Source organism: Gopherus flavomarginatus, chromosome 2 (assembly GCF_025201925.1).
Source record: "Gopherus flavomarginatus isolate rGopFla2 chromosome 2, rGopFla2.mat.asm, whole genome shotgun sequence".
Taxonomy (NCBI): domain Eukaryota; kingdom Metazoa; phylum Chordata; order Testudines; family Testudinidae; genus Gopherus; species Gopherus flavomarginatus.
The window spans coordinates 33,889,093-33,914,731 of NC_066618.1; the positions used below are offsets into that span (position 1 = coordinate 33,889,093).

Consider the following 25,639-nt stretch of genomic DNA (forward strand, 5'->3'; position numbering starts at 1 on the left):
CTGGGCTAGCCCTCATGGGAGCAGGGAGGGAGTGCCATGTTTCCAGCCCCGCTCCACCCCCAGACCAGCCCTGCCCCAAAGCTATTGAGCCCCCATTCCCACTCCATCTCCAATCCACCCCCTGCCCTGTCCCCAGACCAGCTCTGGCTCTAGCCCCAGCAACTCCCCTATCCACAATTCCGCCCTCAGCTCTGCCTTCAGCCCAAGCTCTGCTGCTCAGGAAGCCTTGGCTGTGCAGTAATGGAGGGGGTGCAGACAGATTCTGTTAATAGTGAGGGGGGTACAACTGGAAAAGTTTGCGCACCACTATCTTAGGTGATGTCTTCAAAGAGGAGCAGCAGTGGATGGGTTTAATGATACATGGGGTTTTAATTTGATTATTTAATTAGTTATTCATAATTTTACATATAGACATCCAGCATAAACTAATCCTGACCAAGGAAGATATTTAACATGCAGTAAAATTATATATAAATTATATAATGTTCACTGCATGTTAAATATTTGAAGGAAATGCAGTAATTTCAGTGCAAATAGAGAAGTATTTTCCAGTGATGATGAGGCATAGCATGCCTCTTAAAGGTTCAGAAGAATTTAATGGGCATAGAATTGATTTTGAAACCTAATCTAAATGCATTGATATTTGCTGTTGTGTGTAGAGTGTCTTGTATGTTGTTCTGTAAATAGGAGTTCTTCATTGCACTTGGATAGCATAGAAAAATATTTAAATGCTTCACCTGTAGGTGGCAAATGTCACTGATATCACAGACTCCAACACCTTCAGTTGTTGGATTCATTCCACCTGAAGCAAAAGGAACGTTGTTTGGGCTTGCCAAAGGAGGGCAGCAATGCTTTATAGTGGAGGATGGCGGGGGAAAAGAAGTCAGAAATTGCAGTAAAATGTGAGTGGTGGTCAGCTTTGCAGTGCTGACTCACCCTCTTGGAATGTGAGGGTGGAAAGCTTTAAAGGTGCAAGCCCTGGGCGTTGGAAACCCTTTCTCCATGCAGCAAGCAAGGCAACAAGGAGGTACTGGATAAAGGAACGGAATGGGGAAAGGGGACTCTCATGATTGGTACAGCAGGGAGCCAACCCTCCTTTCTTATAGCTCACCTTAACCCTCCTATGAGGCAGATGGTAAGGTCCAAGCCATGGGTTAGCTGGGGTCCTGGATGAAAAATGCAGTGGGAGCTGGTGAAAGCCCCAGGTAGTTATTTGAATAAACATAGATTTCCTGCACTTTACACTTTGTCTGCCGGGTATTCCCAGACATCTATATAATAAAATTGTGGCCTAATTAAATTGGTATCAAGTGTCTCCTATCCTCCTTTCTGGACAAACCTTTTTTCTCTGCAACACAATTTTTGCTTTCCTTTTACTTGTGTCAGGAAAGTGAATTTTACCTTTCACTTTCTGTCAGTAGTTGTTTAGTGCAGTGTTTCAAACTTATTTTCTGGCAACCCAGTTGAAAAAAATTATTGATGCCCATGACCCAGTGGAGCTGGGTAGGAAGGGTTTGGGATGTGGGAGGGGTTCAGGGCTGGGGCCGAGGGTTGGGATACGGGAGGGGGTCAGGGATTTGGGCTAGGGGTGCAGGCTCTGGGGTGGGGCCAGGGAAGAAGGGTTTGAGGTGCAGAAAGGAGCTTCAGGTTTATGGGGGGGCTCAGGGCTGGGGCAGGGGATTGGGGCACAGTCTTAGCTCCGGCGGCTCTGGGTCATCAGCAAGGGTGCAGAGGCAGGCTTCTCACAGGTCCTAGGCTCTTGCCCGCAGGCACTCCCCTCCTCCGCTTCCAGTCGCCATTTCCTAGCAAATGGGAGTGCGGAGCCAGTGCTCAGGGCAGGGGCAGCACACGGAGCCCCATGGCTCCCCCACCTAGGAGCCGGACCTACTGCTGGCTGCTTCCGAGGGGACAGCGCGTTGTTGGAACAGGTAGAGACTAACCTGCTTTAGCTGGACAACACTGCAGACGGTACTTTTGACAGCTCGGTCGGCAGTGCTGACCATAACCACCGTGACCCAGTACTTTACATTCCGCAACCCAGTACTGGGTCGCAACCCACAGTTTGAAAACCACTGGTTTATTGTAATGATTTTTGAAGTATTTAAAAAGTGTTTGGAACTTTGAATAACTCTGCTACAATTGTAACTTAGTAATTCAGAAAAAGTTGCTATATGATCAGTTTTGCAACATGTCATTGACTCACATTGATGGTGCTCAGCACCTTGCAGAATTGGACCATAAATTAGCACTCACTGTGGCTTAGGGTTGCCAACTTTCTATTGGCACAAAACCAAACACCCTAGCCCCGCCCCTTCCCTGAGACCCCGCCCAGTACATTTCCTCCTCCCTTGGTTGCTCGCTGTCCCTCACCCTCACTCACTTTTACTGGGTTGGGGTGTGGGATGGGGTGAGGACTCTAAATGGGGGGCAGGCTCTGAGGTGGGGCCAGAAATGAGGGGTTCAGGGTGTAGGAGGGGGCTCTGGGCTGGTGGGTCAGGCCGAGAGATTTGGAATGTGGGAGGGGGTTGTGGGTTGAGGCAGGGGGTTGGGCTGTGGGAAGGGTGAGGCTCTGGGCTGGGGGCCAGGAATGAGGGGTTTGGGGTGCACGTGGGAGTTCCAGACTGGGACATGGGCCAAGGGATTCGGAGTGCAGGAGCAGGCTGCGGGTTGAGGCAGGGGTGGGAGTGAGGGCTCTGGGGTGGGGCTGCGGATGAGGGGTTGGGGGGCGATCAGGACTGGGGTTGGGGCTCGGGGTTGGAGTGCAGTCTTACCCTGGGTGGCTTCCAGTCAGCAACGATAAGGCAGGTGCCTGCCTGTGCTGGCTCCATGCTGTGCCCTGGAAGCAGCCAGCAGGTCCGACTCCTGGGGGTGGGGCAGGAGGCTCCGTGGCACTGCTCTCACCCACAATCACATCTCTTCCTCTGTAGCCCCCCCTCAGCTCCCATTGGCCAGGAGTGTGGAGCTGGTGCTCGGAGCGGGGATAGCATGTGGAGCCCCATGCCCCCCCCTCCTAGAAGCTGGACCTGCTGGCCACTTCCAGGGCACAGCCCGGTGCCCCAGGACAGGTAGGGACTAGCCTGCCTTGGCTCCGCAGCACCACTAACCAGACTTTTAATGATCCTGTCGGTGGTGCTGACCAGAGCCGCCAGGGTCCCTTTTCGACTGGATGTTCCAGTCAAAAACCAGACACGTGGTCACTCTACTCTGGGTAGCAAAAGGAAAACAATACAAGCTGAAAGAAAATAAGTATACCACATTTCTAATGCCAGTATCTGAACTACTGGGAATATTGGAGATACACTGTTAACTTTTAGAGGGAAGGAAGAGAAATGACCAATCTACCAAATCTCTCTAGATTATTCATGATGATATTGGGTACAGTAATGTTCACTATGTATTCATGTTTCTACAGTATCTGGAGGAAAGATGCAGACATCAGTGCCTAGTTTAGAAGGGATAAACATAAAAAAAAAAGTAGAAGGACTTAATGCTGACTGTGCACCTTTTCAATTAAACGCAACCATTCGACAACAAAATAAATATTTCTCAATGCATAGGTCTTATTCACATTGGTGATGAACTTAGGGAAGTCAATGGGATTCCTGTAGATGATAAAAAACCTGAAGAAATAATACAAATTTTGGTAAGTAACAAACACATTTTAAAACCTGTTTAGAAAAAAAATTAGAAAAAGTAATTAGGTTTGCCATTTCAGAGGTGCCTATTTTTAAAAAGTATATCAGTGCTGTTTTTTCCCTGTACTGTCATTTGCATCCCTGTCTCTCCCTGGGCCTTGATGATGGGTTGTATTTTTTTATATTAACATTTCATTTATAAAGGGTGAATAAATGTTACAGATAAGCATGTTACAGATCTAAGTAGTTTGTGTTATAGGTAGTTATGTGCACATCAGAGAAGTGATACAGGTAGTTGTTAAACTGTGGATATAGAAACATCGATCTGCTGGACTCTAAATTTGTAACAACTGATTAGCTATTTCTTTTTAATATCTATTATTTATATATTAACCTTTTGTAAAGTATTTATAAATGGAACCTTAATATGAAGTGTTACTTGATGAGTATGAATTGTACTAATGTTGTTGTGCTTTCCTAGCTTGTGCTTCTCTAAACTACACCGTTGCTAATAGCCATACAAACTTGTAAGTTTGGAAAAATATCACACCCTTCATAACTTAATCTATTTTCAGGAATATTCTTTTTGAAAAAATGTATTGCTGAGTCTTACTGTTGTAGTAGTCTTTGCTACCAAGTACATGTGTGGATGCCTCATTAAATTGACTGTCTTGCTTTAAATGTTTGTCTCAATAGCCAACATGATTAACTTCACATCTTGACCTTCCCAATGGTATTCTATGCCTGCTCTATGGTTTTGTATTCCCCATCGAAATGTATTTTCCTGCAAAATTAATATTTGTAAAAAAGCAATCTCCAGAAACGCAATAGCAAAGGTATGAGCAGTTCCCCCATTTACCTTACTGAAGTACAATATAAACATCAGAAGCTAGTTAGAGCCATTTTCAATGGTTAACTGTATTACTGTTTCCAGTCCCGATGCTGGTGAAATAAGGACTTGGCTGCTGTTTTGTCAAACAGTAAACTTTTGGATTGCAGGCTTGCAGGCAGAAGTATGTCTCACTTAGACCTGTTTCCATTTTGCTTGAATCGTTGGCTATCTGTTGCATTGTGCTAGTTTTTATGGAATAGTCTGCATGCAGCAATAGCAGAGTCTACAACTAATTAGCACTTCTTTCAATAGCAAAATGTCAGGCAGGCAGTGGGACTGTATTGTGGTTTATAAGTAAAATTCAGCCAGACACACACTTTAAATAGAGCATAGGGAGAGAGGAGTGGATGAGGTGGTTGATAATGGTTAACTTGTTTGAAGACTTCCTTTTTTTCCCCCTCTCTTTTAGAACACAGTCTGTTCAAAAATGTGTTCCTTGTTCTGGTCTTTTTAACTTGCCAAAAGAATAAATTCCGAGAAAAACAGTTTTATGCTACAGTTGTGGCACAAACCTGTTTGAATGTTTGTCATTTTTTGAATGGTATAATGTTAGTTGGAGTGTTCCAAACTTTGCCAGGAGACTTGGGGCTGTACCTGATGTACATAAAACTGAAAAATTGCCTTTTCCCTCATCTTTAATATGGAACAGCAGCCTCTGAAACTGCAGGTCCCAGCTTCTCAGCTTGCATCTTTACTGTGAGCAGTGGTACACAGATCAAAATGAAGCATAGCAAACCAGAACCTGTGATCTTCACAGTTCACAGCTCCATATTGTGGCATTATAGAACTCCAGGGGTCATATATGGGCTGCATTTTGACTATCTCTGCATTAATTTGGTGTCCCTCTTGTTTGCGTTTAGACTCACTGTATTGTTTAAAATTTTGAGAAAGTAATTCTCAATTTGTTTTCTGTTCAAAATATTAATCAGGTTCAGTCTCAAGGAGCAATTACGTTTAAAATTATACCTAGTATCAAAGAGGAAACACCCACAATAGAAGGCAAGGTAAGCCCTAATTAAGAATGTTTCATATGACTGTTGCAGTGACTCTTACACTGCATATAAACATTTTATCAGGACGTGGCATAGGAAGACAGACACAGGGCTGGATTTAAGCAGCAGGATGAAACTTTACTAAGTCATCAATGGAGAGGGATGCTATACAGCCACCCCCTCACATACCAGGCATTTAAATGGATCCCAGTGCAGGGTTAGAGGACTCACACCATATAACCAATGACTTTGGGTAGACTTGACTAGGCCCACCTCTAGAACTCAGCTCACTTCTGAATCCTCTCTACCTCCACGCATGTGAGTGGGGGAAGAGAAAGTTACCAAGGGAGTACCTCAGTCCATTAAAATTGTGCATCTCCACTTCTCCTTACAGTCGTGAAGTCCACCAGTAAAATCCCAGGTCTCATTTTCCTCTGGGAGCAGGCCATTTTAGTCTTTATGTTCACTGGACACTGGCTTCAAGTTACACAGACTAAAACATTCCTACTGTAGACTTCCACGTAAACATTTTACAGCAATAAATTTTTATAACATTGCATAATTTAGTTTAGAGTTCTTTGCAGTAAATGCAAATAAAAATGGGATAAACCTATGGTTTGTATTTAAGGATATTTTTAATCTTAAATAAAATGTTTTCTTCCAGATGTTTATGAAAGCCCTATTTGACTATGATCCTACTGAGGATAAAGCAATTCCTTGTAAAGAAGCTGGGCTTTCTTTCAGAAAAGGAGATATCCTTCAGATCATGAGCCAAGATGATGCAACCTGGTGGCAGGCTAGACATGAAAGTGATTCCAATCCCAGAGCAGGCTTGATCCCTTCAAAACATTTCCAGGAGAGGTAAGCTACTGTGGTACATAGTTTCATTTTTCTTCATATACGAATACTTTGCTTTGCAAAGCCTTTAGATCAGCATGGTTGTCATACAAGTGCTTGTGGATTACAAGGTTATGATCAACTTTGAAACCTTGCATTGTGGTAAAATAACTGAACTTAGAATCTCCTTGTCCAAATAGTTTTGATTTCCCTTCTTGTCTGGCTGGAATGAATAATGACTGATGGGATAGTGCTGATCCAGTTTGGAAGAAAAGCCATATGGAAAATAGCACTTCAATATATGTAGCCACATTGATGTACTATTCAGGAAAAAGAGCTGCAGCAGTTTTTGGAGAGCTTACAAAATTTAAGACACTGGGATTTAATAGCACTTGAATAGATTGTATTGTTTTGGGTTAACTTAAAAAAAATCTTTCAGGATATTTTACAATAGTTTCATGATGCTTAGTGTTTATTAATCCCAAACTCGCACTGAAAACTGAGGAGTTTGTGTCTTTTTCTTTCTCTCTCTCTCTTTATCCCCTCCAATATTATAGGAGATTTGCATTGAAAAGACCAGAAGTACATATGCAGCAACTGAAAATTTCCAACAGAAAATCATGTAAGTCTGTTAAACTGGAATAGAAATCATGCTCTTTGATCTCTAACCTTAGAACAACATTTCTTTCAGCCCAGTCAAGAGGGTGTACTACTCCAGGATACAATAGCTCCTGAATCACATTATCTCAAAAAGAAAAGCATATATATATAATATGAAAACTGTAATTATTATGATTTGTTCCTACAGTTCAAACTACAATTGCTCTCAACTTGCTGACTTATTAAAATATTCAGGGCCCAACCCTTAGACTTAGGCCTGGTCTACACTACGCGTTTAAACCAATTTTAGCAGCGTTAAACCGTTTTAACGCCGCACCCATCCACACTACGAGGCCCTTTATATCGATATAAAGGGCTCTTTACATCGGTTTCTGTACTCCTCCCCGACGAGAGGCTATGATGGCCAAAGGACACACCAGGGATTCAGTGCAGTGCAGAGTGAAAGTTAAGGAGCTCAGACAAGTCTACCAGAAAACCAAAGCAGCAAACGGAAGGTCCGGGTCAGGGCCGAAAACATGCCGCTTCTACACTGAGCTGCATGCAATTTTAGGGGGCTGCACCACCACTACCCCACCCCTGTCCATGGATTCCGAGGTGGGGGTTGTAATCTCAACCATGGCTGAGGATTCTGCTGAGGGGGAAGAGGAGGAGGAGGAGGAGGAGGAGGAAGAGGAGGACGACCTTGCAGCGAGCACACAGCACTCCGTTAGCCCCAACAGCCAGGAGCTTTTTGTGACTCAGACAGAATTATCCTCCCAGCCCTCCCAAGCCACTGGCCCAGACAGTGAAGCCATGGAAGCGACCTCTGGTGAGTGTACCTTTGTAAATATAAAACATGATTTAAAAGCAAGCGTTTTTTAATGATTGATTTGCCATGAGGTCTTAGGATGCATTCGCAGCCAGTAAAGTTATTGGAAAAGTTTGTTAACATGTCTGGGGATGGAGCGGAAATCCTCCAGGGACATCTCCATGAAGTGCTCCTGGAGGTACTCCAAAAGCCTTTTCAGAAGGTTTCTAGGCAAGGCAGCCTTGTTCCGTCCACCATGGTAGGACACTTTACCACGCCATGCATGTAGCAAGTAATCGAGTATCATTGCATGACAAAGCATAGCTGTGTATGGTCCCGGTGGTTGCTGGCATTCAAGAAACATCCGTTCTTTATCTCGCTGTGTTATCCTCAGGAGAGTGATATCATTCATGGTAACCTGGTTGAAATTCAGGAATTTAATTAAGGGGACAGAGATGGCCATTTTCCTACTGGGCTGTTGCTTAAAAGAAATCCTTCCTTGCACGTAGCCAAGCCGGGGGAGGGGAGGAAGGATAGTGCTAAGCTTTTTTGCGTTTGGCTAGCAGGAATCGTCCCAGCTACCAGCCACGCGGTGGGGGCAGAAAGGGGGGTGATTAGCAGTGATCTTCCATGATACCAGCCATTCGGTGGGGGGAGGGGTAAAGCAATCATCCTAGAGAATTGGATGGGGAGGTTGGCTTCCGCTGCTGCATGTTAACAGGAAAGAAGCATCAGAGGGCACTGTGTATATGAAGGCTGGAGAAGCCGAAAGACAATGACTTACCATGGCCGCATGCAAGCTGAATTCTGATGCCCAGACCTGCGTCTGTGAGATCTGTAACACCAGAGCCACAGGCACTTTCGTTTAAAGACTCTCCTTATGGAGGCAACTCTTAACCCTCCGTCCTCGGCACCGAGCGCTGACAGCACTCCTCCAGCACCGGAGCGCGCCGGCTCCTCCAAGACACCTCGGCGCCGGCCTTCTCCAGCACAGGGACCTGACCGAAGGCCGTCAGCTTCCTCCACACCTTCGGCGCAGACTCGTTTGGATTGCCTGGCACCTACTCCTGCCGTGGCACCGACGACTGTGGTACCGTCGACTCCGGTCCCGAGAGGGCTGTGGAGTCCGGTCCTGGAGAGCTCCCTGGTGAGACCCATGGTCGAGCTGACTGTCCCCTCCACGCCGGAGACATTCTCCTCGGCCAGGGACCTGATTGCAATGACTGAGTCTGCCCTGCCTCAACCCCCGGCACCGCCGGTGTGGGTTCTATGTTCTAGAGGCAAGCCTGCCGCTATGAGACCTCCTTCGCTGGAATCGACGAGCCGGCACCGATCTCGATCCAGGTCCCGGCACCGTTCAAGGTCTCATGGACGGTCCCGATCTCGACGCCGCTCGCAGTCCCGTCACCGCTCACAGAGGCGATATCGGTCGTACTCGCAGCGCAGATCCACCTCTCCCTCCCAGTACTCTCGGCACCGCTCCCGGCACCGAGACTCTCGCAGCCGGTCTTGCCACAGACGTTCGAGATCCAGGTCGACCTCCAGGCACCACGCTGGTTGCAGGTCCCAGTCTCAGTCTCGGCACCAATATGATTCCCGGTACCTATCCCTGGCACCGAGGAGGTCGCCAGCGACGGGAGCGAGAGACTCATACCAGCCTCGTTCAGCTCCTCCATGGCCGTCCCGACACCCGTCCGTGTCTTCTCAGGCGGACAGTGCATACGCCCCCGACACTGACGTGCCTGCTGCCTTGTTCCATGAGCTCCAGCCTCAAGATCATGGACCGCAGCAGTGGGGATTCTGGACGCCTTGGGCGTACCATCAGGCCCAAAGCCCTCAATCAGATCCATCGTGCTCAAATGCCTCAGAACATAGGGTGCCGGAGGCCACGATTACCCGTCCTCCTCCTCCTCCTATGGAGGAAGGGTTGACCCAGCCTCAGGACTCCGAGCTCCCCAGGGAGACAGACACGGTCCACCAGGCGGAGCCCTCGTCCGACCCGATCGTTCCAGGTCTCTCCTCTTCATCCTCCCCTGACGAGTCTGTAGCTGGAACCTCATCTGCCAGCCTGCCTCCGCTTGACCTCAGGGTCCACCAGGACCTCCTCAGGCGTGTTGCACAGAACATGAACTTGCAGGCCGAGGAGGTCCCGGAGATTCAAGACCCAGTGGTGGACATTCTGTGATCGGATGCCCCCACTAGAGTGGCCCTCCCATTCATTAAGACCATACAAGCCAACGCCACTACGATCTGGCAGTCTCCAGCTTCTGTTCCGCTCACTGCGCGAGGAGTAGAGCGCAAATACATGGTGCCCTCCAAGGGTTATGAATACCTGTATGTCCACCCCCCTCCTTGCTCCCTCATCATCCAGTCGGTCAACGAGAGGGAGCGCCATGGCCAGCAGGCCCCAGCCCCGAAATCAAAGGACGCAAGGCATATGAACTTGCTCGGGCGAAAGGTCTACTCTGCAGGGGCCCTCCAACTCCGCGTGTCCAATCAGCAAGCCCTCCTTAGCCGCTACTGCTACAACACCTGGGCGGCAACGGACAAATTCAAGGAGTTGCTTCCACAGGATGCACGACAGGAGTTCTCGGCGATACTCGATGAAGGGAAAAAGGTCGCGAGAACTTCCCTCCAGACTTCCCTGGACGCTGCGGACTCAGCCGCCAGGACTCTGGCCTCTGGCGTGACTATGCGCCGTATCTCATGGCTGCAGGTCTCTGGCCTCCCCCTGGAGCTCCAGCAGACTATTCAGGACCTTCCATTTGAGGGCCAAGGGCTGTTTTCAGACACAACTGACCCTAGGCTGCAAAGCCTAAAAGACAACAGGGTCATTATGCGCTCGTTAGGGATGCACACACCGGTAACTCAGCGCAGGTCCTTCCGACCCCAACAGCACGACCCTTACCCTGAACCCCAGCAGAGACAAAACTTCACCAGACGGCGAGGCAGAAACGGCCGCCGAAGGCAATCAGGCAACCAAGGGGGTCAGAACCAAAGCTCCTCCAAGCCTTCCTGCTGGCCAAAACCTTCCTTTTGAAGGTGCGCCCGAGGGCGTTGTACCAGTTTCTTTAAAGGATCCATCCCCGCCCTTTTCCAACCGGCTTTCCTTTTTCCTCCCTGCGTGGTCCCAGCTAACATCAGATCGTTGGGTCCTATGCACGTTGGAACTTGGATACCACCTACAATTTATTTCACCCCCCCCTTCCACCCCCTCCCTCGTCCCTCTTCAGGGACCCCTCTCACGAGCAACTCCTCCTACAGGAGGTGCAAACGCTCCTCGCCAAAGGAGCCATAGAGGAGGTACCGGAGCACGAGCGGGGCAAGAGGTTTTATTCCTGCTACTTCCTAATCCCCAGGGCGAAGGGAGGTCTCAGATCAATCCTCGATCTGCGGGAACTCAACAAATACATGGTAAAGTTGAAGTTCCGTATGGTATCCCTGGGGACCATTATCCCATCCCTGGATCCTGGAGACTGATATGCCGCCCTTGACATGCAAGATGCCTACTTCCACACAGCCATCTTCTCACCTCACAGGAGGTTCCTCCGGTTCGTGGTCAACCGGCAACATTTCCAGTTCTCGATCCTCCCGTTCGGCCTCTCTACAGCCCCAAGAGTATTCACCAAATGTATGGCTGTAGTCGCCGCCCACCTTCGCCGCAGTCGGATACATGTCTTTCCGTATCTAGACGACTGGCTTATCCGCAGGACCTCCGAGATGCGGGTCCTCAGTCACATCTGCATTGTCAAGAACCTTTTCCTACATCTAGGTTTAATGATCAATGTGGAAAAATCGACTCTAATCCCCACTCAGAGGATAGAGTTTATTGGTGCCACCCTGGACTCGACTCTGGCCAAAGCCTGTCTACCACTGTCACGGTTCCAGACTATGACAGCCATCATCCAGAGGCTGCAAGCGGTGCCGCTGACTTCGGTACGCACTTGCCTCACTCTCTTGGGCCACATGGCAGCCTGCACGTTTGTAACGAACTACGCAAGACTGCGCCTACGGCCCCTCCAGTCCTGGCTCAACTCACAATACCGTCCAGCCAGGGATCCTATGGACGTGGTCTGCACCATTCCCTCGACCGTCCTAAACTCCTTCCAGTGGTGGCTGGATCCCTCCATGGTGTGTGCGGGGTCCCGTTCCATCCGCCCCAACCCTCAGCGTCCCTGACAACAGATGCATCATCCCTTGGTTGGGGGGCCTACCTCGGGCACCTACGCACCCAAGGCCTTTGGTCATCTCACGAGCTGGACCTCCACATCAACGTGCGGGAGCTGAGAGTGGTCCGCCTCGCTTGTCAGACATTCCAACAACACTTACAGGGCCGTTGTGTGTCCATATTCACCGACAACACAACAGCCATGCACTATATAAACAAGCAGGGCGGCACGAGATCTTCACCCCTATGTCAAGAGACCTTACAACTATGGGACTTCTGCATAGCCCATTCTATACACCTCACTGCGTCCTTTCTCCCAGGAGTCCGGAGCACACTGGCAGATTGCCTCAGCAGGTCTTTCCTTTCCCACGAATGGTCCCTTCGCCCGGACGTTGCTCTTTCGCTCTTCCGGAAGTGGGGGTTTCCCCGGATGGACCTCTTTGCATCTTGCGGGAACAGGAAATGCCAGACGTTCTGCTCCTTTCAAGGCCTCTCACCGGGTTCAGTGGCGGACGCCTTCCTTGTGCTGTGGACGACGCACCTGCTCTACGCCTTTCCATCATTTCCGCTCGTCCACAAGGTCCTACTGAAAGCATGTAGGGACAAAGCCCGCTTGATCATGGTAGCTCCAGCGTGGCCTCAGCAGCACTGGTACACCATGTTACTAGACCTATCCATAGCTGACCCTGTTCCCCTGCCTCTTCACCTGGATCTGATCACCCAGGACCACAGTAAGCTCCATCACCCGGACCTTCAGTCGTTCCACCTTATGGCATGGCTCCTGCGTGGCTGACCCAGTCTGAGCTGCGTTGCTCCACCCCAGTGCAACAGGTGCTCCTGGGTAGCAGGAAGCCTTCCACTAGAGCGACATATTTGGCCGAGTGGAAGCGTTTTGCGTGCTGGTGCATGGAGCGGAACTTCCTTCCCACCGAGGTCTCCATTTCCAACATCTTGTATTACCTGTGGTCCCTCAAACAACAGGGCCTGGCGGTATCATCTCTGAGGGTCCATTTGGCGGCCATCTCTACCTTCCACCCAGGGGAGAATGGCCGCTCGGTGTTTTCTCATCCGATGGTGTCTAGGTTCCTTAAGGGCCTAGAGCACCTCTACCCTCAAGTACACCGCCCTGCCCCTACATGGGACCTTAACCTGGTTCTTGCCAGACTCATGTCCCCTCCTTTCGAACCGTTAGCAACTTGCTCCCTTCTATACCTCTCCTGGAAAACCGCGCTCCTGGTGGCCATCCCGTCCGCGAGACGGGTCTCGGAGCTTCGGACCCTCACGGTGGATCCCCCGTATACTATGTTCCACAGGGACAAGGTGCAATTACGACCACATCTGGCCTTTCTCCCCAAAGTGTTATCGGCCTTCCATGTTCACCAGGAGATCTTCCTCCCTGTCTTCTTCCCAAAACCGCATTTGTCTCACAGGGAGCAGCAGCTACACTCCCTAGACGTCCGTAGAGCGCTCGCTTTTTATATCGAGCGAACTAAGCCATTCCGCAGAACCCCCCAACTCTTTGTCGCGGTGGCTGAGTGCATCAGGGAGCTACCTGTCTCCTCGCAGCGGATTTCCTCCTGGGTAACATCATGCATCTGCGCCTGTTACGACTTGGCTCAAATTCCCTCGGGCCACATGACTGCGCACTCCACCAGGGCTCAGACCTCATCGACTGCTTTCCTCGCTCACGTGCCCATTCATGAAATCTGTTGTGCAGCGACCTGGTCCTCGGTCCACACCTTTGCCTCCCACTATGCCCTGGTTCAGCAGTCTAGGGATGACGCAGCCTTCAGCTCCACCGTGTTGCACTCTGCAACATCTCACTACGACCCCACCGCCTAGGTAAGGTTTGGGAATCACCTAACTGGAATGGATATGAGCAATCACTCGAAGAAGAAAAGACAGTTACTCATCTTTGTAACTGTTGTTCTTCGAGATGTGTTGCACATATCCATTCCAAACCCGCCCTCCTTCCCCACTGTCTGAGTAGCCGGCAAGAAGGAACTGAGGAGCGGTCGGGTCGGCAGGGGTATATATCCAGCGCCATGGTGGCGCCACTCCAGGGGGCGACCTGCCGACCCACCGGAGTTGCTAGGGTAAAAATCTTCCGATGAGCATGCACGTGCGGCGCGCACACCTAACTGGAATGGATATGAGCAACACATCTCGAAGAACAACAGTTACAAAGGTGAGTAACCGTCTTTTCTGTTTGCAGGGGAATGGGAGTTGCTTTAAAGTGTGCTTTAAAGCCAGTAAATACTGGTGGACACCAACATCAGATCTGTTCACAACAACCAAGAATATCACAAGTCCCAGGTTTTGCATCTGTTACTAAAGGAGGGTGCCATTTTGTTTTTGCCATAGGTTAGGAGTGGGGACAGAAGCTTCTAATATGTCATCCCCCTTTTGTTCTGATTCCTTGGGTTCTGAGGCAACTCAGATCAGATGGAGCAGCTTTGATTGTGCCAAGTTGACGCTGCTGTTCGTGATACTTAAAATTACTAATTGGACCAGTCTGAGAAATGCCTTCCCCTTGATCTGATCCTCAGCCTTCTGGCTCAGCTCTGGTGTCTCACATATTCTCCAGGGACTCCTCACCCTAAATAGAAAAACACTCCATTTGTTAAAGGATTGGTTTTTGAAGAGAGATCCCTAATTCACCAGAAACTCTCAGACCAATAGGGTAATGTCCACAAACCTAACATCAAATACAGCTTAGACAAACAGAACCTAACCCGACACTTGGGGAAAGTTCCATTTCTGGTTCAGGAATAAAAGATGGCAGGTAGATGTTTGCCCTCTTCTAGTATAGGAATTTTCCCAGGAAGACTTTGAGTAAGGCACAACCTATGAAACCCTGAGGAGACAGATATCTGCTTTAGGGATGCCAGCAGGGGTCCCATTGAAAGGTTTTCCCAATGTGGTTAATCAATTCATGAGGTCAGCCAGAAATATTTCAGGTAGACAGCAGAAAGTGGTCCCAGTCTGAAGGCTCGTTTGTTTTTGCAGAACTTTCTTCCTCATCCCCTTCAAGTCTATAGTTTGTTTCTCTTTTCTGGTTGTTAATTAAGGAGGCCTTACTGGTGACCATCAGGAAGGTGGGAAGAGTTTAGAAGCACTGTTCCTGATTCTTCATAATGATTCTTCGAGTGCTTGTCCCTAAGTGTATTCCACTGTAGGTGCGTATGTGCTCCATGTGCCCAGAGCCGGAGAATTTTGAAAGCGATGTCCACTGTCCACACATGCGCCCTTGTTCACCTTGTGCCTCTGAAAAGGAGATTAAGAGCAGGGAGGGCTGACCGCCTCTCCAGTTCCTTCTCACTGCTGCATAGTCCAGATTGGAACCTCCAGGGTCCCAAGCTTTGTTACTTTATCTGTGAGCAAATATATCGGTAAATAGTTTTCAAAGTTTTTAGAGTTTAAAGGTTTATCGGATAGTTTTCGTGTTTTATAGTTAGTTAGACTCCCTGACCTGGAGAGTGCCTCCCACCCTGTACTCTGTTTTGGGTACTGGGCTGTGTCCAGAACTCTGGGCTTCAAAATTTGTGCTTTCCTGCCCATGGTCCTTCTCGAGCAGCGACAACTACCAATGCTGCTTTTACTGTCTTGGGGAAGCCCAAATTGCAGCAAGGTGCAATATCTGCTATTTGTTCCCCTGTCATACTCAGGAAGGGTGGGAAGTTTGCCTTAGGAAGCACCTAAAGGATAATGCCATAAAGCTGCAATGATTTCCAGTCCAGGGATTTAGCCCCCCTCCCCTCCCCTATATTGGCCTTACTCAGCAAGGAGTGTATCTCCTGCTGCGAGATCTGACTTAGGAGTGAGGGAGTCTGCCCCCAACAGATAGCTCATGGGATCTTGACAGGAGAGCAGGAAGTGTTCTCATAAGTATGAAACTAAATCCACTTCACAGAAATTGGGCTCAGCCCTGCCTAAAATGAGCAAGTCTTTAAGCTCTGCCCAAGACTAAGTCTCAGGAGCATGACAGGAAAACCCATAAGTCTAGGGCTCTATCAGCACCAATTCAGCAGCAGTGGGGACTTTGGTACCTCTGAAGCACAAACCTCCAAATTTGTCAGTACTGACAAAAAGCAATCGTTGAGAGCCTTGGCTACCCAAGCTACCAACTTTGTTTTCCAGGGATGTGATACAGACTGTGCCTACTGCAGTTCCATCGGTTTGGCAGACAGGATCCCTCATATTCCATTAAGTGCCGAGACCAAGCTCCTTTTGAGGGCATCTTCGCTGTCCCAGAACAGTTGTTGCTCTTCGAGTGGTTGTTCATGTCCATTCAAAGTAGGTGTGTGCGTGCCGCGTGCACGCCAGCCGGAAGATTTTCCCCTAGCAGCATCCGTAGGGTTGGTCTGGGCGCCCGCTGGAGTGGCGCCACCACGGCGCCCTATAAAGGGGCCCGCCGACCCTCCACCTCCTCAGTTCCTTCTTACCGCCGGTGACAGCTAGCTGGAACTTCTCTTGCATAGCAATCTGGCAATGTCCAATCCGTACCGTTTAGTTCATGTATCCAGTTATATAGATAGTTAGTTAGTTAGATAGATCTTTGTATATAGTTTTCGTAGTTGGGGGGTTCCCCCCCCACACAGTCTTCGTCGCCCACTGGGGCATGCCCAGGTCCCCCGGGTTCAAACTCTGCAAGGACTGCGGGAAATTCATGCCTAAGAGTGACCTGCACTCTGCATGCTTGAGGTGCCTCGGAGAGAGCCACCAAAAGGACCGATGCTCTATCTGTAGAGGCTTCTGCCCGTGAACTCTTAAGGACAGGGCTCAAAGACTTAGAGTCTTCCTGATGGAGGCGGCCCTGCAACCACCCTCGGACCCAGAGCCAGCCGAGGCAGGCCCCAGCATGTCGTCCTTGATGCAGAGTGTACCGGCATCGGCATGAGGACTTAGGGCCCAGCCCAAGTCATCCAAGACCCGGCACCGGGCGGAGTCAGATCATAGGAAGTCGGCCTCAATGCGGCACTGCTCACCTTCACCGATGCCCGCCAAGAGAAAGAAGCCGGTGAGGGATCGGTCTCCCCACCAAGACCCGAGGCCGACTCCGCCAGTGGGGCTAAGTGGACAGGCTGGGCTACAGCTCCCCGAGGTTCCGTCGACTCCCACACTGCAGAGAGGGCGGTCGAGTCCGGACCAGCCCAATTCTCTGGGCCTCAGCGGAGACATATGCCCCCCATTGACGCCGAAGGCGTTCGAGGTGGCGTCAGACCTGATGGGTCTCCCAGCACCGACCTCCCCGCATCGTAGGGAGTTGCCTACTGTGGTTTGCCCACCAGTACAATCTAGAGGCAAGCCAGCCATGCTATCGCCTCCCTCCCCGCACCGAGCTGCAAAGGCGGCACCAGACCAGAGGAGAGGCTCCCCGCCGCCTCGGCACCGCTCACCTTCAGCGCCGGGCGCTGCTCCCTCCAGGTCTTCATACTCAGAGACCTCAGACTCAGAGGCAGACTCCTATCACTCCAGCAAGTCGCGGAGCAGGAGATCGATGTCGGGGGCGAGCCACCAGGGTTACCCGCAGTGGCAGCAACAATGGCAGCCGCCCTCGCAGTGGCCGTTTTGGACTCCCTGGGCCTACCATCAGTCGGTAGGCCAGGCGTTTGGCCCTTGGTCACGATCGGCTTCGGTGTCCTCGACGTTGGTGGCTCTGGCACAGCAGCCTCCCCCACCGGCACCGTTGTCGGGCAGAGGTGTGCCTTCGTCAAGTTCAGCACCCCCTAACCGGGCAGCAACACGGGCAGCGGCTTTAGTTCGGGCTCCATCGGCACCGCATGATATGCCAAGTCGCTCACTGGCGACCCTGGTACTGGCCACGGTGCCGCATTTGTACTTGGAACTGGCACCACTATCTCAATACCATGTGCTGCAGGACCCCGAGGGGCCACATGCACCGGAGGAAGGGCCACTCCATGTAATTTCCTCGTCTTCCTCCCCGGACGAAGCGGTCTCGGGCACGGCTGCAGCACCGGCCCTGGAGGACACCCAAATCTTCCAACAACTGCTCCGGCGAGCAGCTCAGAGCCTTGCAATCCAAGCTGCGGACCCTGTAGTGGACATCCTGGCCCCCTCAGGGCCATCCAGGATGGCCCTTCTGCTGATAGACGATAGCAGATACGTCCTGCACCCTATGGCAGACACCAGCCTCATTGGCCCCTACTGCCAAGAGAACGGAGCGGCGCTACTTCGTCCCCTCTAAAGGGCACGAACACCTGTACACCTACCCTCCCCCGGACTCGCTGGTAGTAGATGCAGCTAACCAGCGGGAGTGTCAAGGGTTCCAGGGGTCAACGCCAAAGAGCAGAGATGCAAAAAGACTTGAGCTCTTTGGCAGTAAGGTGTACTCCACGGGGGGACTCCAACTCCGTATTGCCAATCAACAGGCAATAGTAAGCCGATATGGCCACAACACGTTTGGCCATGTTGAAGTTCGCGGAGCTCCTTCCCCAGGATTCGAGATCAGAATTTTCGGCCCTAGTGGAGGAAGGCAAACTGATCTCTCGAGCCTCCCTCCAGGCCACCTTAGATGCGGCGGACTCAGCCTCGTGCGCCCTGGTCACGGGCTTGGTCATGCGACGGGGCGCCTGGCTCCAGGTCTTGGGCCTGCCCTATGAGGTCCAGCAGACGATCCAAGACCTCCCCTTCGAAGGGCAGACGTTGTTTTCAGAGAAAATGGACAAATGTCTCCATAGTTTAAAGGACTTGAGGACCACACTTCGCTCGCTGGGCTTGCATACCTCCGCTACCCAGCGCAGACAATTTAGGCCGCAGGCGGCCCCTCACCCACACCAGCCACAGGCTCGCCAGGAGCTGGGGTGCATGCGGGGTAGGAATGGCAGGAGGCGTCATCAACGTCACCCATCCGGCCAGGCATCTGGCCAATCGAGACCACCATCTGGGCCTAGACCCCCTATTTGATGGTACGGTCGATGACGACCTACCAATCAAGACTCTGGATCCTTCCACCCCTATCTTTGGGTCACGTCTGTCCCACTTGTACCGTGCCTGGTCCAGAATTACGTCAGACAAATAGGTTTTCTGCACAGTAGAGAGGGGATATTCTATCCAGTTTTCCTCTCTCCCGCCCCACCAACCCCCTCCCCGTCCCTCTTCAGGGATCCTTCTCACGAGCAACTTCGGTTCAAGAAGTGAAGTCCCTCACGGAGGCAGGGGCGGTGGAGGAAGTCTCGCGGGAGCTCAGGGGCTTAGGCTTCTACTCCTGGTACTTCCTCATACCAAAGGCAAAAGAGGGCTTGAGACCCATCCTAGACTTGCGGCGGCTGAACAAGTTTGTGCGAAAACTCAAGTTCCGCATGGTCTCCCTGTCCTCGATCATCCCCTCCCTGGATCCAGGAGATTGGTATGCCGCCCTCGACTTAAAGGACACCTATAATTTCACAGCACCGCCGGTACCTCAGGTTCGTCGTGTTCAGTGTCCATCTGCAGTTCACTGTGCTCCCATTTGGCCTGTCAGCTGCCCCCTGGGTCTTCATGAACTGCATGGCGGTCTTGGTGGCCTTCCTGCGCAGGCGTGGCATCCAGGTATTCCCCTATCTGGATGACTGGCTCATAAAGGGATGCTCCATGGAGCAGTTAGAGACCCAGGTGCTGTTCATCAGGTGGACCTTTCTCGATCTGGGCCGCCTCTTGAACAATGCCAAATCCATTCTGTCTCCAGTGCAACGCACAGAGTTCATAGGAGCGATTCTGGACTCCACACACGCCAAAGCTTATCTGCCGGAGTCCAGGTTCCGTGCAATTTCCGAGCTCATCCTCGGACTGCACCGCGTCCCGGTCACCACGGCGTGAGTTTGCCTCCAGCTGTTGGGCCACATGGCAGCATGCACCTGTGTGGTGGTCCTCGCCAGACTACGGCTTCACCTGCTGCAGTCCTGGTTGGCGACAGTTTATTGCCCGGTCAGGGACCCCCTGGACTCTGTGGTGTCCGTTCCCCGCTTGGTGCTATGCTCTCTTCAGTGGTGGCTCACCCCGCGGGAAGTCTGCATGGGCGGTCCCTTTGCTGCCCTACAGCCCTCCCTCTCCTTGGTGATGGACGCCTCGGATCGAGGTTGGGGAGCGCACCTGGGACTTCTCAGGACGCAGGGCTTGTGGTTGCCAGAGGACCTCGAGTTGCATATCAATGTCAGGGAGTTGAGAGTGGTCCACCTGGCGTGTTTGACCTTCTGGTCCCACCTGGCCGGCAGGTGTGTTTCAGTCCTTTCGGACAGCACTGTGGCAGTCTTTTATATCAACAAACGGGGGTGCATGCTCCTCTCCCCTCTGCAGGGAAGCCCTCGCACTGTGAGATTTCTGCGTGCACAATGCCACCCACCTAACGGCATTCTGTCTTCCGAGGGAGCAGAACGGGTTGGCGGACACCCTCAGCCACTCGTTCCAGGATCACGAGTGGTCCCTCCGATGGGACGTTGTGCACTCAATTTTCCAGCTTTGGGGCTTTCCGCGGCTAGACCTGTTTGCCTCCAGGGAAAACAGGAAGTGCCGACGGTTTTGCTCCCTTCTGGGCCGCAGTTGGGGGTCTCTGTCAGACGTCTTCCTTCAGCCATGGGAGGACGGCCTGCTCTGTGCCTTCTCTCTGATTCCCCTGATACACAGTGTGCTTTTAAAGATTCGCAGGGATCGTGCCAGGGTAATCCTGATAGCTCCGGCGTGGCCACGCCAGCATTGGTACATGTCACTCCTGCACATGTCCGTTCAGGTCCCCCTGACGCTGCCCCTGTTCCCAGACTTGATCACACAGGACCGGGGCTCCCTCTGCCATCCGAACCTCGAGTCCCTTCACCTCACAGCCTGGATGCTCCATGGCTGAACCTGGTGGAATTGTAGTGTTCCCAGGAGGTCAGGCAGGAGCTGCTGGGTAGCAGGAAACAGTCAACTAGGGCCATCTACCTGGCTAAATGGAAGCGTTTCTCCATCTAGTCGAGTCAGAGGGGTCACGACCCGCTGGGAGTTCCAATTCCCGCTGTCCTTGACTATTTGCTTCACCTACGACAACTGGGCCTCTCCCTTTCCTCCATTAGCATTCACTTGGTGGCCATATCCGCCTTTCATCTGGGAGAGAGGAGTACCTCAGTGTTTGCGAACCCGCTGGTTGGGCATTTCCTCAAGGGTATGGACAGGCTCTTCCTGCATGTGTGTCAGCTGACCCTTGCTTGGGACCTGAATCTGGTCCTCTCCGTCCTCTCGAGGCCTCCCTTTGAGCCTCTGGCTTCGTGCTCCCTGCTGTACCTGTCGTACAAGACCGCCTTCTTGGTGGCGATCACCTCGGCCTGACGGGTGTCGGAGCTTCGAGTGTTAACACAGTCTTCTGCAAGAACAAGGTCCAGCTGAGACCTCATCCGGCTTTCCTACCCAAGGTCGTTCCACAGTTCCACATGGGCCAAGATATCTTTCTCCCAGTGTTTTATCCGAAACCACACGCCTCCAGCGAAGAGTGGAGGCTACACTCCCTGGATGTCTGCAGGGCCTTTGCCTTTTACATAGAGCGTACCAAGCCATTCAGACGCTCAACCCAGCTCTTTGTTGCAGTGGCAGAAAGGATGAAGGGGCTCCCGGTCTGCTCTCAGCGAATCTCTTCATGGATTGCAACTTGCATCTGGGAATGCTACCGTATAGCTAAGACCCCTGTCCCTCCGGTCACGGCCAACTCCACTAGGGTGCAGGCCTCCTCTGCGGTGTTCCTGGCTCAGGTTCCAACTCAGGAGATTTGTAGAGTGGCCACATGGTCCTCCATCCACACGTTCTTGTCTCACTATGCCATCACACACCAGGCTAGGGATGATGCAGCCTTTGGTCGCGCAGTGCTCCAGTCTGCAGTGATCTCCTACCCCACCTCCTAAGGTTAGGCTTGTGAGTCACCTACTTTGAATGGACATGAACAACCACTCGAAGAAGAAAAAACGGTTACCCACCTTTTAGTAACTGTTGTTCTTCGAGATGTGTTGTTCATGTCCATTGCAACACCCACCCTCCTGCCCCTCTGTCAGAGTGCCGTCAAGAAGGAGCTGAGGGGTTGGAGGGTCGGCGGGCCCCTTTATAGGGCGCCGTGGTGGAGCCACTCCAGGGGGCACCCGGGCCGACCCTACAGATGCTGCTAGGGGAAAATCTTCCGGCTGGCATGCATGCGGCGCGCACACACCTACTTTGAATGGACATGAACAACACATCTCGAAGAACAACAGTTACTAAAAGGTGGGTAACCGTTTTTTTCCTGCTCTGTTGGATCCCTGACTTATGGGAGGAGTCCATCTTCCTTTCCATCTTCAGGTTATGACTTCCCTCCAGTGACACCGCCATTGGATCCGGAATCAGCTTTCTCTTCTTCGGGAGAATGAATCTTTATTTCCTTCTTCAAGACATGCCCTCTCAGACTGGAGGCCTGGACCAGCTTGGGACCAACCTCTGCCTCATCACCTGCCTTGGAGCCTTTGACACCCCATGCGATAGAGACATCTGCAACCCCTATTCAGTCTGTCCTCTTGGCCATACTGGGGCTGTAGGACTCGAAGAGTCGGTCCAGTCTGCTAAGGAGTTGTCCCATCCCTCCCTTCTGAGGGACAACCTGAGCTGATCCAATTGAGGAGGAGGAGTACCCACCAAATCTGATGATTCTGCTGCAACCATTGTGGTTGCTATGGTCATCTCCAGATTTCTTTTGAAAAAGTTCAGGATCTTCAATATAAGCTCCTGGACATCCTCCAGTTCCCTTGTTTCAGCTGAATAGCGCTCCCTGTTAATGAATCCATCCTGGAACCAGTTAGAGCCATCTGGCATGTCCCAGCTTCCCATACCCTTGCTCCTAAGAGGGCAGAGAAACTTTACTATGTCCCAAGCCAGCGGGGCAGAATTTCTGTTCACTCATCCTGTCCCTAACTTTTTCATCATCCAGGCTGCCACAGATATATGCAGCAACACTCTCAAACTATCCTGACTGATAAGGAGGGCAACCATCTCAACTTATTGCGAAGGAAGGTCTTCTCTTCCGGTAGCCTTCAGTGCCGGATAGCCAATTACCATCCACTAATGGCTAAGTATGATTTCCTGAGCTATTCAAAATGTGCAGACTTTGCTGACAAGCTTCTGCAGTAGGGCAGAGCTTGTTTCTAGGCTCTCATGGAAGAAGATAAGATGGTTGCCAGGACCACTCTTTGATGAATGATAGATGCAGCTAAAATGACTTCAAGAACGATAGTTACTTCCATTGTAATGTGCAGGATCCTCCATCTGCCCTGGGCAGGAGGCCAGGGTGCCCGAGAGCAGCCCCCCAGCTCATGTCCCTGCCCCTCAGCATGCCGCACAGGGTAGGCAGAGGGTCCAGGTCTCCCCACAGTGGCCTGAGGTCCCTGGGTAGCTTTTACCATGGCCTGGCTCTGGCTTCTGGCCTGGCCACAGGGTGGGGCCTCTGGGGGAAGAGGAAGAGAAGGGAGTGGAACCCTGTGGTGATAGGGGGCTAAGGCCCATCTCAGCCCACTACTGGGAAAAGCCCGCAGCCCCTGCTGCTATTCCGCTCCTGCCTGAGGCTATTATGCCCATGTTAAAAAGTGGCATGCCCCCCTGACACCTTTGTCCCCCTCTCCCCTCGATTGCAGCGCCCCTAGGGTGTGGGTGGCCCAAATATTCTTTGTGCTCATGGTCCCTATAAACATCATCTGCCTCATCTGGGTCTGCCATCTGCATCCTCGCACCCTCCTCCTACTTGAGTACTGCTTTTCAGGCATCCTCTGTGGGATACGCATAGGGACCAACAGTCAAAGAAGAGAAAGTTACTTACCTTATAGTAACTGGAGGTGTGTAGTCCCTATCTGTATTCCACTCTCTGCCCTCCTTCCCCTCTCTTTCAGCTAATCTTTTGATTTGTTGTAGACAAGGAACTGGAGCGGTGGTTGGTCCGCTCTGCTCTTTATCTCCTCGGTCAGAGGAACAAGGTGAAAAAGTACATATGTGTGGACCTAAAGAGTCTGCTTTCAACATTTTCTGGCTCCGGGCACATGGAGCACATGGGTACTGACAATGGGATACAGATGGGGGCCACACATCTTGAAGAACCTCCAGTTACTGAAAGTGACTCTTATACCTGAACTATAGCCATTAACTTTCATTCATGAAGTTTCTATCCTACTTCCCTCCTTTTGTTAATAAAGAGCCTTTATGGTATTCCATAGAACAGAGATGTAAAATTTCGCCTGCCTTGAACCCAGGACTTTCAAAGGCCTCAAGTTAGAGGATAAGATCTCTCATTTTGTCATAGTGAAATTGGTATGCACTTCTATTTAGGAAGCATACATTGCCAAAGGGCATCTCTCTTGGGGTAAATGGCCAATCCCTTTGGGGAATGCTCTTATTGTAGACTGAAAAAGAAACTGCCTCAATGGGAAAGATCTGCAACAGTGACCTGATAGCTGGTCTGCAAGTAGCCTTGTCGTTATAGAATTAATATCAATGTATCAGTGGACACAGTTTTTCACTATAGTTTGAGATGGTGTCCCCCAAATCCTCTTTTCAGTACCACAGCTAGGTCTCTTATGACGCATTGGAAAGTATATCCTAGTTCTAGTTATTGTTGAGGGAGGGAGAAAGAGGGCATTTCTTGCAAGTCACCGTATTTGGGGTTCATATGTAAATTTACTTTCCGTGAATGGAGACCACCATTCTGAAAGCCCCACTTAGGACACACATCTCTCACTGTATTGTGCAGGTCTTTTGTTTTGTTAGTATTTGAAACTATAGAGGCTTCACGTGAGAGCATGTTGGGCTTCATTAAGCACAAATTGCCTACCAACATATTTCTAGGTGCTGGAGCTATCTAAAGCATAGCCTAAAGAAGCAGTGTCTTAGTCCCAGACTGAGGTCTCCTTCACAGAAATATTTTACAAGGAGAGATCAAAATCCTTAAGTGGCTTCCTCAGAGTGTATGCTGGAAGTGTATGTAGGACATTAGTATTTACTTGTATTGCATCCATAATATCAACTATATGGCAAAGCTCTTTAAGTACATTAACAGTGTTATGCATTTAATAATATGGATTCATAATACAAGCATCCTTAAGATGTTCTGTGTACAGCTAATCACATTTTTAGTATTTCAACTCTAGGCTTAGTGTCTATCAATCAGGGATTGTTTAATAATATATATATTATTATATATAATTATAAGTAAATAAGATTATATAAGTAAAGATAAGTAAATGTATATTCTAGTGATGCAAAGAAATAAAGTAAATGACTTTTGGAAAGTTCCTGTTAGCCCATATGATTTTGATTCTCCATATTTACCCCATAATAAAGCATGTTGTGAATGTATATTCACTCTGTGACACACATGTATGTCATGAGCCTAAATGAGTTGGCTTATTCAGTAAAACTGGTTTTTTTGTTTTATTGCAGAAATGTATAAACATCTATGTTCTACAAAAATCATTCTGCTTTCAGAAACTTTACTATGAAAATTTCAATTTGTATTTATAGGTAAATTTGTCTTCCCCCCCCCCAAAAATAACAGCCTCGGTATAAATTATCAAAAGAATGTGTTTATAATAGCAATGATAACAGAATTTAAGAATAGTGCAGCAAACAGGTAGCAGTTTAATATATGCACTGCTAGGCACAGTCAACTACTTGTTATGTAAATGTCTACATTGCCTGGAAATAAGTAAAAGTAAATCCCCTAGCATTGTAGGAGAG

General features: G+C 50.4%; 1 protein-coding gene across 8 annotated transcripts in view; it reads left to right on the forward strand.

The window, feature by feature from the left end:
• Window positions 1-25,639, forward strand: part of MPP7 (MAGUK p55 scaffold protein 7) — a 441,047-nt gene that overhangs the window by 352,410 nt on the left and 62,998 nt on the right. For all 8 annotated transcript variants that reach the window (XM_050939089.1, XM_050939087.1, XM_050939088.1 and 5 more), the window contains 4 exons: window positions 3,558-3,643; window positions 5,457-5,531; window positions 6,184-6,380; window positions 6,914-6,978. In XM_050939089.1, the coding sequence (XP_050795046.1) occupies window positions 3,558-3,643; window positions 5,457-5,531; window positions 6,184-6,380; window positions 6,914-6,978 (423 nt within the window). The remainder of the gene's footprint in view (window positions 1-3,557; window positions 3,644-5,456; window positions 5,532-6,183; window positions 6,381-6,913; window positions 6,979-25,639) is intronic.